The following is a 15,733-nucleotide window of genomic DNA, read 5'->3' on the forward strand; positions in this document are numbered from 1 at the left end:
GAAGATCAGGCTGTTTCTGTTTGAGCTGCCTTGGGTCCAAGGGTGTGAAGCAATCACAACATTATACCATTCTCCAGCTGGTTGCCAAGACTCAGTCATCATGTTCCATCTCAGCTAGTTATTGTTGATGATACCAGTTCAGGTGGAGTTTAGCTGCAGGTCAGTTATCTTGTAAGGCATGCTTGCACAGATCAGTATTGCATAAGAGACCATTGTGCTATATCATGAGAACTTTAACAATAGGTTTCAGTGATTTTGTCATTGGAGGTCATCTGGAGGTCAGGATTGTGATCACTTCAACATGCTAGCTTGGTTCTGATAGTGACAAGATGGCTAGTAGTATTAGATCATATTCTTATTTACTACATTCAGATACAAAGACTACGAATAGATCATGCTCGAATCTGCCCCCTGCTTGGCCGCAAGGCGCTTGAGTCGGATTTTCAATAAGGCACTGTTAGCGCTAACAGATCGCTTGGCAGCGGAGGAAGTTGGAAAGACTTGACTGGGTATATAGCAATATATGAGCTACAGCGAAATGGTAAAGAGTAATAACAATACCGATTTCACCATATCAGCAGCTCCTCGACCTCCTTTGATTCATCAGGGTCCTCGAAAAGGTTGAGCAGGCTATGGTAAAAGTTTCTGAGTCCGTAGTAGTGTCTGTTCGCGAGAACACCGAGGAGGAACTTAGAGCGAATCGAACCTTCAGTTGTATGTATATCAGAACGCTTAGCTATAAATATATAGAATTGACGAACCTGAGTGGCAACGTAAGCAATAGACGCAATTGTGACGGAATTCATTCCATGGAGGCAAGCATTTCCAGATCGTGTGGCTTTTGGTTCTTTGTCGACTGAGCTCGGGGACGTGAAAATGTGCTTGTAAGCCTGACATCAAAAAAATACAGTGAAAAACTACGAGGAATTTGGAAATATGTCTCCACTCACGCATACCAGTAAGCGGCTCCTAAGAAGCCCACACCACGGGTCTTCTGTGTCATACGTATGATGGGCGAACAAAAAAATAGGCCATTGATCTCCGCACACTGACAATTCGCCGCTTCGGAGGTTCTCTCTTGTTCTGTGAAGAGTTTTCAGGACTGCAGACACCGGAAAAACGACAACATACTCTGTATCGCTCCACTCCAACCCAGCGGGACAAAGCAGTGATCCAGTAAGCTCGTGGTTGAATCCGCGATCGATCTTCGAGTTCCTATGCAAAGGAGGCTGGATTGCTGCCCCTTTTGGGGAAATCCAATCAAGTATGGCAGACTTCAGCATTTTTGTGTCGTCGCCTCTCGCGCCTGCTGCTCCTTTACCAATCTGTAGCTCATCAGTATGGACTCTGACCATGCAGCAAACAACGCACTAGCTCTCCAATGTGGAGAATTTCTTCCTCAGACCCATTTTGTAGGCGCTCCAAAAGGCCGGTGTAGAGACTCGTGCATCTCATAGTGTGATATGGCGCTTTACACTAGGGAGTATACAGCACCAACTCGCAGCATCACTCTGTGTACCATCCACAGTGATTCCTATATGACGCGCAGCTTTCCCGCGCAACGCGCGCCATGCGCGCACCATTCCCGCGCTTCACGATGTATACGCGCGCGCGCGTTCCCGCGCTTGCGCGCCCTATAGCGCCAGCCATCCAGATGCATCCATCCACTGTCCACCAAGCTCCCTAGTGCGTATATTTCCATTTCCTTTATTAGCATAGTTCCACCTTTATTTTTATCATAGTTTCTCACTCATATATATTTTTACATACCTACTCGGTAGCGCTTCGGCTCCGCATGAGCGCGCTTAGGCGCGCTATATAAGCGCCAGCAGTACATACTATTATTTACCTTACTGAACTTTCACCTCCCATTTACCTAGTACCTACTACCTAGAAAGTCGCAATAGAACTCTATTCCTTTACATCTCGCACTCTTCTCTTATATTGCATTATATTATCACTTAAGCTTAGTCTCTCTACCATTTCTGCACGCGCGCGCGCGCTTTCCCGCGCTTCGCGCTAATACGCGCGCGCGTTCCCGCGCCTTCGTACCTTGCGCGCACCTGCGCTTTCTCGCGCTTCGCTTTGGCGCGTACCTCTAGATCTTTGCTGCACTTGCTTCCCCTTAAGGGTCGAACGCGCTTGCCACCTCAAGCATAGCAGACTAGGCAACACTCGACCTACGACATTTTTAGATACAGTTAGGAGCATCTCATTGTTCCTAGCGGTATTGTTGTTTCTACACCGGGATAAGAATCTAAGAGCTGTTCAAACACACAATGTTCTCGTCGTTCTCTGTCAAATACGTCAGTCAACAGGCTAGTAAACAAGGATGATGGTCTTTTACTCCGCAGAAAAGTCCTCCAGAGGAGTGTCTTCCATTTGTTCTAATCTGAGGATACCGTTGGTGAGTAGAGAGGGGTAGTTACACAACGCGAATACTGTTCGGCCAAAGTGACACCCATGGGATATGAGAGGATCTGACGTAGAGCTGTGCGACAAGATGAGCCTACAAACCGGTGCCAAATTTGAACAGCTTACACTTTTTTTACGAGGCCCCAATTGCAGGGCTGACGCAGCGCGTTTGCTCGGAATGTTGGAAGTGGTACCTTCAGCAGTCATGAAAGCAGGCAAGGATTGAAAGGTAACTGAATCTGTGCAGATACCGGGACCCAGCTTTTTATCCCAGTACTATACTGCGTGAGATTCCAGGTAGACAGTGTACCTGATGGCTGCCAGGCAGAGACCAATTTAGGTGACTGGCCGCTAAGCACTGGCCACAATCCTGGCCACTAAGCACTGGCCGCAATCCTGGCAGCTATGCGAGCGGCACCGAAGATACTTCCGTCTAATCAATGGTAATGAATAGAATGGTTCAGCAAAAGTGCTGGGGAATTCCAGAGGATAAAAGCTGTCTGGCCAGACGGAAATAGGCATACATATTCATCACTAGTACGTCCAACCCGAATATGTCACAAACCTTGAATCAGAGTCAGTCCTTCAATTTATCTGGATGCATTATTAGTTTGAACCTCCGGTGAGCCTGGTGACCCACTTACAGTAGGACGTGCTAATCCTGTTTTAGGATCGAGTTAGCGAGCAAGGTCAATGAAAGAGACGAACCTGTAGAACTCGCCAGTGTAAGGTAAGGTGCATGAACACCATCATCATTCAGCCACAAATCTGACCGTATATCAGCGAGGTGCATATTGACAAGAACAGGCCCTCAATGGAGAACAAAGGCCTGCCGGAGCACAACTGTGAAACCCATGAAGAGTCCGTGGCCGAGCTCAAAGAACGACTACGATTTGCAGAACTGAACTGCTCAAAATTAGGAGAGCTGTACCAAAAATACAGACTGCGTTGGCTAGAAGAAAATCATCGAGCAACAATCTTGGAGGAGTATGCACCAGATGGAGTCAGTACTGTCTCCTCTCGCCAGATTGAATGGGACACCTCTTCTCCCTTTCCAAGTATGTTCAATGTGTACACCTCTAAAATAAACTGACCCCCTTTCTTAGATAATGTAGACGGCCTTGAGAATCTAGGAGAAGACATACCGTAGCATTATCGTGTAATATTATGGTCGCTGTGCAGAGGACGTCGGTAATTCTTTGTGGGGCTCGTCTGGCGGAAGTTCCTGGACTTGAAGTATGGATAATGTGACAGCTTTTTTTAATCGAGAGCCCTTTCTGTCCATATGCTGACGCTGAGAGTACGAGATGAGATGAGGGTCTTGATCGATAGATAAACATACCTGATGACTAGTAGATGAGCTCCTTCCACACAGTAAGTTTAGTACTTGATCATTTGGCGAACCAGAGACACCACTGGGAATGTGATATGTATGAATTCAAGAGAAGAGCAAAAATAATCTGTCTGGGCGCAGGTGCAACCTGGTGGAAGGTCTGCGAGAAAGGATGGTGAAGACGATTTTATGAGAGCCGTCAAAGCACCATTTAGGTTATTTTTGTAATGATATTATAATGTGTAGGGTGATGGGGCAGGCTCAACTGGATTCGACTGGGGTTGAGAAGGATCATTCACGATGGGTAGAGCATTGACATACCCATACGAAGAAAAACCAAAACCAGCGCCGGTGCCAGAATGAGACCTCGATTGTGACGAGGTTAAGTCTACAAGATCATAGTCAAACATCTCATCCTCCATGTCGAATGGTAGATCACAAAACGGTTGCTCGGCGACTGTGTTGGCATAGCAAATCTGCATGCAAAAAGAGCAGTCACCTGAAACTGAGCGCTGAAGATAGCAAAAGCCGTACCTACCTGACAATTTCCGTAGACTTGGGGTATCCACAGGTCTCTTACAATCGAAGAAGAGAGAGCGTCCTGCTTGTTGGGATGGTGAGAAGCTTCCCCATGCACGTCCGTGCTGCATTAAAGACTTCGAGAAGGCGTTAAATTGATGAACTGTTTCACCATGTCAGGACAGGGTACAATTAGGAATGACACACAAGCGAGGGTTGTCTTCCTTCCAGCTTTTCTCAACACAAATACCCTCCTTCCATCGATAGATGAGCTGTAGGATCCGTGACATGGATGGTCCTGAGAAGGGATGTGTATGTCGAAGGACAAGCTCGTTCAAAAGTTCTTTGAAATGGATAACCACACAGTGTGGGAGCGGTGATATGTGGGTTCCAGTGGTTTGCTATGTGTATGTACTATGACGTATCAGAACTGAACGTTAACATCGAAAACACAGAATAAACTGATGTCTCACCTGTTTTAGTGTTGAATCATCTAGTGATCTCAAGGTAGACAGCATAGTTAGGCTCAAGGAGTCTCTGATTGAAGGCATTTGGTGTGAGCAGCCTAGTACGGATCGTGGACAAGAGCTATAATGAATACCATCAGCGGCTCATTAAAGTAGGGCACGTCCGAGAATTCAGGAAATGGTAATATGTCGAACGTGTCAAGTGACTCAAGTTGCTAGGTTGTTGTGCTGCGGTTGTACCTGACCCATGCATTTCTATCGGTTCCATCACTTCCTTTTTTGGATATGTCATAAATTTAAAACATCTTGCTTGATTCTCTTCATCTTTAAATTTGGAGATCCAGCATCAGGCGTGGAAACCGATAGGCAAGATTGTGACGAGATTGTGAAATGCATTAGGATTTCTAAGTATAGGGACATCATTAAATATTGTAGTGGTATACTACTCTGTTGCTAATGTACTTATTAGTAGCAGTGACTGCAGATATCATGATAGTACTGCTACTAGTACTATGTGCTCTTGTAGTATGTGTCATTGTAAGTGGGGAATGAATATTTGAATCATCACATCGGTTATGCATACTGGAGTAGATCATAGCGCTAGTACTAGCTAGTGCTGTCGTGGTGGTATGATGGTGGTATATGGTTGCGGCTCATAACGTTCATAGCTAGAGCATTTTCAGCTATCGGCTCTATACTAATAGTCAAATAAAAATATGCACGCTCTGCATCACTGAATTCATGCATTGCGTCGCACGTTGTGCCACACGAGCGAGACCATCGGCACAGAGGCGCACAAATTGCCTGATGTGATGTGATGTCTGCGGCCACCTCGGGTCCTGAAGTCAGGCTCCGTGTCGGTGACGCATTACTAAATACATACCCTGCTTGCTATCCACAGCTCAAATTGTATCTGTAATTTGTGAGATCGTATTCAAGTTACCTACAGGGCAAGACTTATGAGAGAATCGCTTCCGATCTGAGGTGAATGTGCGACCCGAGTCATTGTCTAACGTGAATGTTAACATATACGATTGGGATGATTCAATTATGCTTGCCGAGAAGATTCCTTATTTGGTTTTCGTAATGGTGATATAGATTTAGAGTAACAACATGTGATTATCATTCTGTCATGCCAAATAATACCAAATACAACAAAGTCATGTGACATTTCCATTGTTTGGACGCATCAGCTCAACTTTATATCCACTATACTGCAGAACAAGTCCTTAGCCCCCGGCACAGCTAACGTGTTGATCACTGTTAACTTGATCGTCAGTTCGGTGACAACAATATATCTCAGAAACTTGATTGTTCAGTCCCATTTGGTCAACTTACCATACATCCATCCCAGTGCCCGCGTCTCGACTCTCGAAAGGAATCCCCGTAATTCTGTGAGCTAAATTTCGAAGCACCAAGCCTCTCACCCCCCTTTTAACTGATTTCAGTGGGCTTTTTACCTGGGACATCACATCCTCTTATTGACGTTGAACTAGCACGGCTGGCAATGTGCCTGCCTCTGGCAGACGGAAGCTGGTGTGTGGCCTCTACCTAATGATGATTCTACTTACGACAACACCCAAAGGCTCTACCCCTGCCGAATAAGCTATGCAAATGGTGGCAAACACTCGCCTGTGCCACCCCCCGCTGGAGGGGCACCCCACTTCAACGTCTCGCATTACAGGCGATACCCTCACTACATAGATGGGCGTGCGTGCCAACAGATTGTACGGATTTGACGATTCTGCCAAAGAACGTGACGGACGGGAGAGGGTGATGCTTTTATGTGCAAGGAGTTTCTGAAAAAGGTGATGTCATACCATGGGAGATGTGTGCATACTTGGGTTGCATGTTCGAGCTTGGAGGCCGTTGATGAACATCAAAATGCTGAACATGTGAATACAGCTGTGAGAGAAACTCGTTTGTTGCTTGTTATAAGAACACAACATTTCAAATGAGTTGGTGTGGCATGCTGTAGGACTCGTAATTGTTGTCTAGTACCGAAGGGACCAGTATACCTATAAATATTTTTTGCGTGCATAACCATCCGGACTTTAAAAGGAGCATTCTGTTTCTAATATTACGCATGGAACATACAAAACAACTCATATCATAGCGTTCAAATCACTACTCTACCGGCGTACATTAAGACTGTGTGATGAAGTGTGAGATGTGCATCTCCACATGCTGGCTAGGAGCCGGAAATGAAAATTGCACATAGGGAACTTGGAAATCCGGGGCACTATGGATTTGTATGGATGAAAGATCAGCCAAGGTCTTCAATCGCCTCACTCCCTGTGTTATGGTTGATTTCGGGACTCCGTTCTTGGTATCCATGCCAAAGACATTTGATTCCCTAAACGCATACAAACAATGAGCAAGATCAAAATTTGTGCGAAGGACACTGACTGTAAGGAAGGTAGCTGTTTGATCGCTTCGGAGAAGAGAGGGAACTGCTCTGGGCACACATACATCTCACTGCAAGCAGCCATGACCCTGGGATGCAGCTGGGGCGCTTTCAGGTACTGTGCCTGCATGTCTAGATCATGACTAAAGGCCTGGTACATCTGATAGAGGCATGACTTTCGTCATTGTTATGTGCTAGGACGGAGAAAAGGCTCACTAGAATGACGAGTGAACATACAATACTACATCGTAGATTGCCGTTCCAGTCTTGAATGTCCGCAGGGAATAAATCCGCCATCCGTCCATGGACATCAACAAGTTCAGGGATAGGTCGCAACAATGCGGCCCACACGACTTCCCTAAAAGCTTGAGTTATAACGAGGTCACTGATTGCTCGTTGAACCTGATGGACGAAAGTCTTCAGTATCGATTATGCAGTTTCTCGTCTCTTACCCATTGCAAATTGTCCGAGTTAAGGAGAGCAATCAAATCAAGCATCTTCGGGTTTCTTTGCTCTTCATTGATGACAAACCCAGTCAGTGAAGACGCACTACCTACCTCTTGCCACCTTCTGCAGCTTGGAAGTAATCTCTATGTGCGTGTCCTTGAACTATCCCTAATGTGTTAGAGCGAGTGAGGGTAACACATCAGAACGAGCATACCTTATTCCTTAAATATGACCAGCCCACTTCACTTTCGATCTTAGCAATATTCGTGACCTTCACTGACCATTCTGTTAGCCATTGGTGTTCAGAACTAGAGTCAGACACTTACACTGTTCTTGATGTAGCACTTCAAAAGTTGTATTGTAATAATAGACTGCTCGGATGAAACAGGTGGTTATCAATTGCCTTGAATATGTGTGGTGCATATCGAACGGGTTTTCTGGAATCCCGATGTAGAGACTCGCGCATCTCAATGCCGAATATCCGGCCTTTACCCATACATTCCTATATGCTACAGCTCTAATCCTAAGGACCAGTCTCGTGCGCACTCACGCGCACCTTATCCGTACTTGCGCGCACTTAGGCGCGCCTTACCTGTGCACGCGCTATGCGCGCTTCGCGCGCCTTCTCCTAGGTCTTCGCGCTATCGTCCGTCCATTCGTCCCATGTCCTTACTGATTCGCTGGTGCGTTATTCCTATCTTGTCCATTGAACTAATGAAATCTTCGGTCCGACGTCCGCGCTACATATAGAAAGTCTATTTAAACTTAGTTATAATTAGAGTTGATATGGTTACTCGGTTCGGGAGCGCGCTCGGAAGCGCGCCGCTTAGCGTAATCTCCATTCTTAAATACAGAAGGGTTTCCTTTGGTTCTGGTACTTACTTTCCCCTTATCTTTGTGTACTGGAAAGTGTATAGATCACCTCCTCACTTGATATCAGATCTGATTCTCCTGTCAACCATCCATCTGTGCTTCCACTCTTCAAATAGGGCCTTTCCCTTAACGTTCTAGGCGCGCCTTCGCTTCGCGCGCGCGCATTCTCGGACCTCCCGCTCACGCGCGTTACCTTCTCGCGCCTGCTAGCACCCGCCTAGCTCATACAGTCTCCCTCAAATCTTTATTTTGAGGAACTTCTCTCAGTAGTTGTCCTTCGGGTCGAGTCGTTGTCTTGTATCCTGGTCTTGAAGTAGAGCACCCATTTGTTTCAAGTGTTTCGCCTATAGTCAAGATTCCTCTTCTACACCGACCAGTAAGTGCCCTGAATAAAGAGATTTTCCCAGCTGAAACGGTGTAGAGACTCGTGCGTCTCATGGTCTGATATGGCGCTTTACACTAGGAAGTACATAGCATGAACTTGTAGCGTCACTCTGTGCACTACCCACAGCTATCTCTATATGACGCGCAGCTTTCCCGCGCAACGCGCACCATGCGCGCACCATTCCCGCGCTTCGCAATGTATACGCGCGCGCGTTCCTGCGCTTGCGTGCCCTATGGCGCCAGCCATCCAGAAGCATCCATCCACTGTCCACCAAGCTCCCTAGTACGTATATTTCCATTTCCTTTATTAGCATAGTTCCACCTTTATTTTATCATGGATTCTCACTCATATATATCTTTACATACCTACTCGGTAGCGCTTCGGCTCCGCATGACCGCGCTTAGGCGCACTATATAAGCGCCAGCAGTACATACTATTAGAGAGGGACTTTTACCTCCCAATTACTAGTTATCACTTACTTACTACTTAGCAGAATATAGTAGAAGTCTATTTGTCTATACTTCGCATCTCCCTTCTCTTTTCTTGCATTATATTATCACTTGAGTCTAGTCTTTATCATTTTCCGCATACGCGCACGCGCTTTCCTGCGCTTCACGCTAATACGCGCGCGTGTTCCCACGCCTTGCGCGCACCTGCGCTTTCTCGCGCTTCGCTGAAGCGCGTACCTCTAGATCTTGGCTGCACTCGCTTCCCCTTTAGGGTTGAACGCACTTGTCTCCTCAAGTAACGCAGGCTAGGCAACGCACGACCTTCAACTATTATAGATACAGCTAGGAGCATTATTTGTTCCTCTCTGTATTGTTGTTTCTACAACGGCTTTGCCCAAGATGAATTTGCCAACGAGACTTTGAGCGACTGTTTTTGAGCTGAGTCAAGGACTTCCCCCCTAGATTCATTTGTCCAGGATAGCTTCAGATGAAAAGATGGCGCCTGACCAGCGAAGTGATAATCCTCAAGGGCGCTTGGGATAATGATGTCCTCTTCTTTGACAGTGGTGGCACCATATATAGATGCTGTGATGCCTCGTCCTGTAGATTCATAATCGAGATCCAGGGACGGGTATAGCGAGGTCACTGCTGCTAGACAGAGCAGCTGCGGAGGGGGCTCGACCGCGATGAAAGGGGATGGTGGGGGAGGCGAGAACCCTAATGGAAAAGTGGCTTCATGAAATGGGATATTATGGATTTTCTGGAGCATATTGAGCTATGTACGCAGCGTGATGAGTTTGGCAACGTGCTAGCAATGGGAGCACTCACTGCCCAGATGGGAGAGGCCTCCCTTTTAGTTATATTGCCCTTACAAAACAGACTACTGATATTCCTGAGAAAGGTCGATCCGCCCTCCTAATATGTCCATCACATCAAAAGTTAACATAGCATGACAGAGCTCTCACCCGTATCTCATAGATGTCATATAGTTTATCACTGCCAGTAGCCAGGTAGCCTATATGATTCATGATGGCGTGGGATGCATCTGTGAGATGGATGTGCTCTTGAGGCCACTGTAAACGAGCACGATGAGATGAAGTACTTGAACTTGAGAATTATAGCCTCACATAAACTGGTGATAGTTGCCCTTCGTGCGCGGTATACCCCAGAAAGAGAAGATTGGAGAAGCCATGAAAGGGCTAAAACCAAGTCAATTAGAAAGTTACACTTATTGGTGATAGCGAACCTCGTCAATCTGCAGGGTCGTCAGTGATGGTGTGGATGGTCCAGTGTAAATTTTACTTACACTATTGAACGATAATTGCGCGACTTCGCCTGCAGCTGGTACGAAGATGAAGATTGGAGGATAAATAAATCCCGGCAATACCGTTTGTTGCATCTTGTGAGAGGGAGGGCAGGAAGATGAAGGAAACAGCATCAAACGAGACTCTAATAAATATTTGGGCGTACCCGGCTGCCACTTTCAACCAATAGGCAAAATGAATTACGGATAAGCGAGGGCACCCAGTGATCAGCACTAGGGATCAGTGATAATCATTGAAGTTACATCTGAAATCGGTAGTGATGATGAGTTAGTACACGCCAAACATTCCTATTCAGCAAAGAACGGCCAGCAAGAAGGTGTTAGGCTGCCAGAGATTAGTGTAGCGAAAATTAACACAAGTCATGACACGCCAGGGATTGGGAATGGGGAAAGGACCGCCAGTAAGACTACACCAAAGATTGGGATAGCATAATGTATGTTTGATGGCGAGTCAGGGCACGCCAGGGATTATAATGCAGCAAAGAGCCTGTCAGCTAGATGCAGCAGGCTACACCAGGAATTGCAGTGCCGGTGAAGAACCCATCAACCAGATGTGTCAGGCTGCACCAGAGATTAGCGAGGCGAGAAGTGAAAAACTAGTGATGGCCAGTCAATGATTGGTAATGCGGCAAAAAAACTGCCAGGAAGAAGTGTCAGGCTACCGATTAGTATAGTGACATTATTAATCCTCGTAATCAAAACTATGGCATGTCGTAAACATTTCGTCCAGGGCCTGAACAAGCGACTCTGTGCTAGCATCAAGTCCCTGATTAAAGAAATCAAGATCCTCCACGCCAGCATGATCCTGATCTTTGTCCTGTTCGTCATTGTCGTCATTGTCGTCATTGTCATTGTCGTTGTCGTTGTCATTGTTGTCGTAGTCATAGTCGTAGTCGTAGTCGTTGTCATAGTCATTGTCGTTGTCGTTGTCGTTGTCGTTGTCGTTGTCAGGAGGTTTCTGGAGTGTACCTTCCGCGAGGCTTCCCCCACTTTCTGTCCACATTGTCATCTGTGTATTCAAGTTAGGGCGAGGTGTCACCTGTGTCGAGCAGAGGTCTTCCATAATGTTTGCTTCATGAGAGTACATGTGACCAACCCCAAGGCCGTAGTGATAGCGCATGATGGTGTCGCGATCAACAAAGCTGAGGTCCTAGTATTAGTCATTGTCATCATCATGGGATGTGGAACCATTTACCTGTTGACATAGTACTCATGCCAGTCGTGTTTGTCTCCTGCGAGAGTGGAAATCCCACATTCACCTGGATTGCGCTGGCCTAGAGAAAAGGCAGGTATGATATGGCATGCCCTGAGTATGACACTTGGGTCCACGAAGCCGAAGGCATTCTGATTTTCCAGAGGCTGGAAATGAATGCGCCCTAAAGTGCGTGTGCTCCATGCGTGAGTCTGCATGGATTCATACCAGCGAACGAAGAGAAATTCGATTCGGTGAGACTCATATACGTTTCTGGTGTGCACAACATTAATATGATGTACACCAATGACTTTGGCATAACGATAGTGGCCACCGTGACTACCATCATCTTGAAGTAACATAATGTTGCAATGTGGTGTCCTCGGGTTTATAACATCTTGAGCTCTTCGAACATCGTAGGTAGTGTAGTTGAATCTGACAAGGTTGTGGTGATAAATTCGATTATGTTTGAAGAAAATTGAATCGTGTTGGTCTGAATAAGCTGGTCTCTCCCCGGGTGATCCAGTGGTTTTCTGTTCGAGGCGATCGAAAATATATTCTTTTAATCGAGGTAGGAAATCCTGTATAACATCTCAGGATAATGATCATCAAGTCACATAAGTTGCTCACCTTCATAGCAGGATCTCCTGTGTGGTTGCGAAGGTACTGACCAAACTCGTCATATATCTTCTCACTCTGACCAATGTGGTGGTGTAATTTGGGGTCGTTTGCTATTTCGTGTACATCTGTATGAGGGACTCCTTTGCGTTGCCGCTGCTTGATGCAGCGCAAGCGCACCTCACAGCGCTCGATCTGAGTAAGTTGGCGAACAAATGTGTTTCAATCAGTGCGACAGTATCTGCCTTTCGGAGTACGATGCTCTAACTCTCCCTGATAAAAATTGGATTAATGAATGGATTGATAGTGGGCTGCAACTTACTGGTTCAGTACTATACGAATCTGTTGTGCCAAAGTGACGAATGTAGGCCACATAATCTCCAAGGATGTGGAACTTGTAAGTCTGAATATTGAATGATTTTTTCCTCCGCGGGTGCTTCGGCACAGGTACATTCTGTGACTGCTCTGGTTTTGCCTTTTCTTTACCTTTAATGTTAGAACCTCGGGAAGCCCGCTTGGGGCCGCATCCATCGCTAGTCCCCATCTGTTTAGCCGTTGCCTTTGCCTGCCGGCGAGATCGTGCACCAACTTCACGATCGAGCTCCCGAGTTTGATATGTGGGGCATACTTTGTCCTTGAATTGCCAAAACCGTTCACCTAGATCAGTTGTTTGCTGATTAAGAATATCCAAGGTTAGGTCAGAATGTAGGCGAAGCTTCGCAAGTCCGTGCCAGTGCGACATGGTAAAGAGGAGATCAATAATAGTGCTGTTGTGAGCGTCGGGGAAAAGGCCATCAAAGACCGGAATAGAACACTCAGACAAAATTAGCACATAAAGACATATGAGAATCGTTCATAGTACGTACTTGTAGAAGATCCTCGAAATTCCGTGCAGCCATGTTCGACATCTCGGAGACATTTGAACAGAACTGCCTGATTGTCGCTGGTCCAAACGGGGGACCTGCCTATACCTGTAGAAGTCGAGCATTAGTCCATTGAGTCATTACTAAAATATCTGGTTAACCTTCTGTCAACCTCGTGGATCAAGTCCTTGTCCAAAGCGGTAAGAATCCTAAGCAAATGAATTAGAAGCATGTGCCATACTCCAAGCTCAACTTCGTGCAAGAGATCGATGACAAGCGCAAGAAAGATATTAAGTCCAAATGAACCAAGAGAGTCTGAAAACACATTCTAATGATAGGTTAGTGAAGGCGAGACGACTAATTGATGGTCATTCTCACCGAGGTCGGCACCCATGATTCAGGCTTGAGAATTGACTCGACTGCTGTGCTGTCTACACCAAAGTTCTTCTCGTAGATAAGGCTCCGTGCCATGGCAACCAGCTGACTCCTCGACATATCAGCACGTGCAAGAGTCTTATGCTGTTGCCTATCATGATTCATGCCCAGGTGATGAAGCCTGTTCGTGGGTATGAGGCATCGCGAGCAAGGACAACCTCCTAGCTGCCGGATAGTAGCAACGAGGACCCTGGCTAAGGTGAGTTTATGTATCTTACGAGCAAGTATTCACGACTCACTTCTTGGGATAGTCTGCGGAATAGGTAAATACCCGTGGGTAAAATCTGCGTTTCACCCCATCACAACAAAGAATCACAATGCCATGTTCATAGGCTTCTAAAAACTCGTCATCAAGCAAAATTGCCCATTGAGCTTGGAACAAGTCATGGTGGCAATGTGTGGTGCATTCACGGCCAACGCCCCTGCCTTTGGTGTAAGTCCCCGTGAAATCTTTGAATGAATCCGGAAGCTGCAAAAGTTGTGAGTTTAAACATTGAGGAGGAATGACCGTCATACCTTTTGAAAGTAGGCAATATGATTAGCCAGGTGACAGGATGGCTTACAGCGGCGATATTTCGACTCGTTTCCGAAATACATGTATACCGGCCATAGCTTCGCGTTACCAAACGTCGTCAGCTGTGTGGCATCCGACCAGAACATGAGTGCTGTAACCACACGTGGTAAGTCACATCCTGCCTCTCCAGGAGATGCCTGAAGTTCGCGATGCGCATCCATGAATGTGGGTGAAGTATACAATTCGCCCTGAATGTTCACCTCATGGGGTAGATGGGGGGGGGCTCCATCACAATTGATAAGGCTCATAGTGAAAATGTTCACCGTCACTGGCATTTGTGAGTTTCTCCCGAATAACCAATACGAGAGATCAATGGTAGAGTTGAGCTGCGACATAAGGTCAAGTGTCCGGCTGAGCTGTGGTGCAAGAGAAAGGAACTTGGATTTTTACTTCCGTCTTACTCCAACCTGCATCACAATCCTCCCACTCATATCCCTCCTCATTGTCAATGCTCGTGCCTAATTGTGAGTTAATTTTGTCCCAGTGCATACGTCGAACATCTTCAGGATCGAAATCTGGGCGTCCAACGATGTTAAGCAGTTCCTTGAAGCTCTCCTGTGATTTCTGTATGCTACCGTTCCAGTACCAATGGCCAAGATCGAAAGACGTTCGATTGGGGTACGGGTGAAATGAGTCATGAGGTTGGGCATGGCTATTCAATTCCGCTGGAGCCACAGAGGGGATAGAGTTGATATCTTGGAACATTGCAGCCTCTTCTGGGTCATGGGACGGAGGGGTTGAAGAAAAAAACTGGCGCACGAGTCCGAAAACATTCCTTGCCATGCGGAAAGGAACAGATCGCGATGGTGAACAAGCTGTGGTAGGCACCTGAATGGATTCTGCGGGTGAGGTGGACTCTAGTTGCCGAGCAGCATGGTTTGGAACGCTCGGGGGAGGCTGGGGGAGTATGTCTTCATACTGCCTATAGCGCTGTGGCATGCAAATGCCAGTACGTTTACTTCTGCGCCGAGCCAGGGATAACCCATCATCTATCTCCGTGGATGCTGTGCCAAGATCGGTATTGGATACTGGGATGGGCAGATCGCCTTGTAAAGAAGAACTTGCATGTGATACATGGGGGGGATGCACTACCGACACAGCTGCAGAAGTACTGGAAGACTCTTCGCTGAATGACTCATGGACGTGGTCAGAAAACACGGACAAGGATTGCGGGCAGTGGAGCTGCATGCTCGAAGACGCCATGCTAGCGGGTGCATTATTGGCATCCAGTCGGGGCCGTTTTGCGGCTCATAGAAAGTCTTTTGCTTTTGATAAAGCAGATAATAAATGTTTCTTGCCCTTTACACACAATTGTTGATGCCTAGTGTAGGCGCTTTCCTGAGTAAATTCACACGTGCAAGTGCATTTGAAACACCTTCCAGATGAATTGGCCAGGTCCATGGGGAGCTACAGTGACGAGAGACACAGTTGA

The 15,733-nt window shown here is 46.6% G+C and overlaps 6 protein-coding genes across 6 annotated transcripts; 1 reads left to right on the plus strand and 5 right to left on the minus strand.

Annotated features, from left to right (window-relative positions):
* Positions 1–381: 381 nt before the first annotated feature.
* F5891DRAFT_1254956 (uncharacterized protein) lies at positions 382–1,355 on the minus strand (the record flags this gene model as incomplete). The annotated part of the gene is made up of 5 exons (XM_041369971.1): positions 382–505; positions 571–706; positions 758–890; positions 951–1,083; positions 1,132–1,355. 5 exons carry the CDS (start codon positions 1,353–1,355, stop codon positions 382–384), a joined length of 750 nt encoding a protein of 249 aa, XP_041220193.1.
* Positions 1,356–2,237: 882 nt separating this feature from the next.
* On the minus strand, positions 2,238–2,505 carry F5891DRAFT_899839 (uncharacterized protein; the record flags this gene model as incomplete). Its single annotated transcript, XM_041373442.1, has 2 exons — positions 2,238–2,295; positions 2,348–2,505. Coding segments are annotated over 2 exons (216 nt in total), but the record flags the coding sequence as incomplete, so codon positions are not given.
* A 464-nt stretch (positions 2,506–2,969) lies between these two features.
* F5891DRAFT_1195060 (uncharacterized protein) lies at positions 2,970–3,565 on the plus strand (the record flags this gene model as incomplete). Its single annotated transcript, XM_041368047.1, has 4 exons — positions 2,970–3,037; positions 3,086–3,145; positions 3,199–3,473; positions 3,522–3,565. The coding sequence occupies 4 exons, from the start codon at positions 2,970–2,972 to the stop codon at positions 3,563–3,565; spliced, it is 447 nt and encodes a 148-aa protein (XP_041220195.1).
* A 416-nt stretch (positions 3,566–3,981) lies between these two features.
* Positions 3,982–4,557, minus strand: F5891DRAFT_1195061 (uncharacterized protein; the record flags this gene model as incomplete). The annotated part of the gene is made up of 3 exons (XM_041368048.1): positions 3,982–4,224; positions 4,287–4,392; positions 4,475–4,557. 3 exons carry the CDS (start codon positions 4,555–4,557, stop codon positions 3,982–3,984), a joined length of 432 nt encoding a protein of 143 aa, XP_041220196.1.
* A 2,322-nt stretch (positions 4,558–6,879) lies between these two features.
* F5891DRAFT_1195062 (uncharacterized protein) lies at positions 6,880–7,638 on the minus strand (the record flags this gene model as incomplete). The annotated part of the gene is made up of 4 exons (XM_041368049.1): positions 6,880–7,090; positions 7,144–7,301; positions 7,358–7,543; positions 7,594–7,638. The coding sequence occupies 4 exons, from the start codon at positions 7,636–7,638 to the stop codon at positions 6,880–6,882; spliced, it is 600 nt and encodes a 199-aa protein (XP_041220197.1).
* A 2,036-nt stretch (positions 7,639–9,674) lies between these two features.
* F5891DRAFT_1195063 (uncharacterized protein) lies at positions 9,675–10,694 on the minus strand (the record flags this gene model as incomplete). The annotated part of the gene is made up of 6 exons (XM_041368050.1): positions 9,675–10,070; positions 10,124–10,210; positions 10,261–10,368; positions 10,423–10,494; positions 10,542–10,550; positions 10,602–10,694. The coding sequence occupies 6 exons, from the start codon at positions 10,692–10,694 to the stop codon at positions 9,675–9,677; spliced, it is 765 nt and encodes a 254-aa protein (XP_041220198.1).
* Positions 10,695–15,733: the final 5,039 nt, after the last annotated feature.

Source organism: Suillus fuscotomentosus (assembly GCF_016647785.1).
Source record: "Suillus fuscotomentosus strain FC203 chromosome Unknown F5891scaffold_77, whole genome shotgun sequence".
Classification (NCBI taxonomy): domain Eukaryota; kingdom Fungi; phylum Basidiomycota; class Agaricomycetes; order Boletales; family Suillaceae; genus Suillus; species Suillus fuscotomentosus.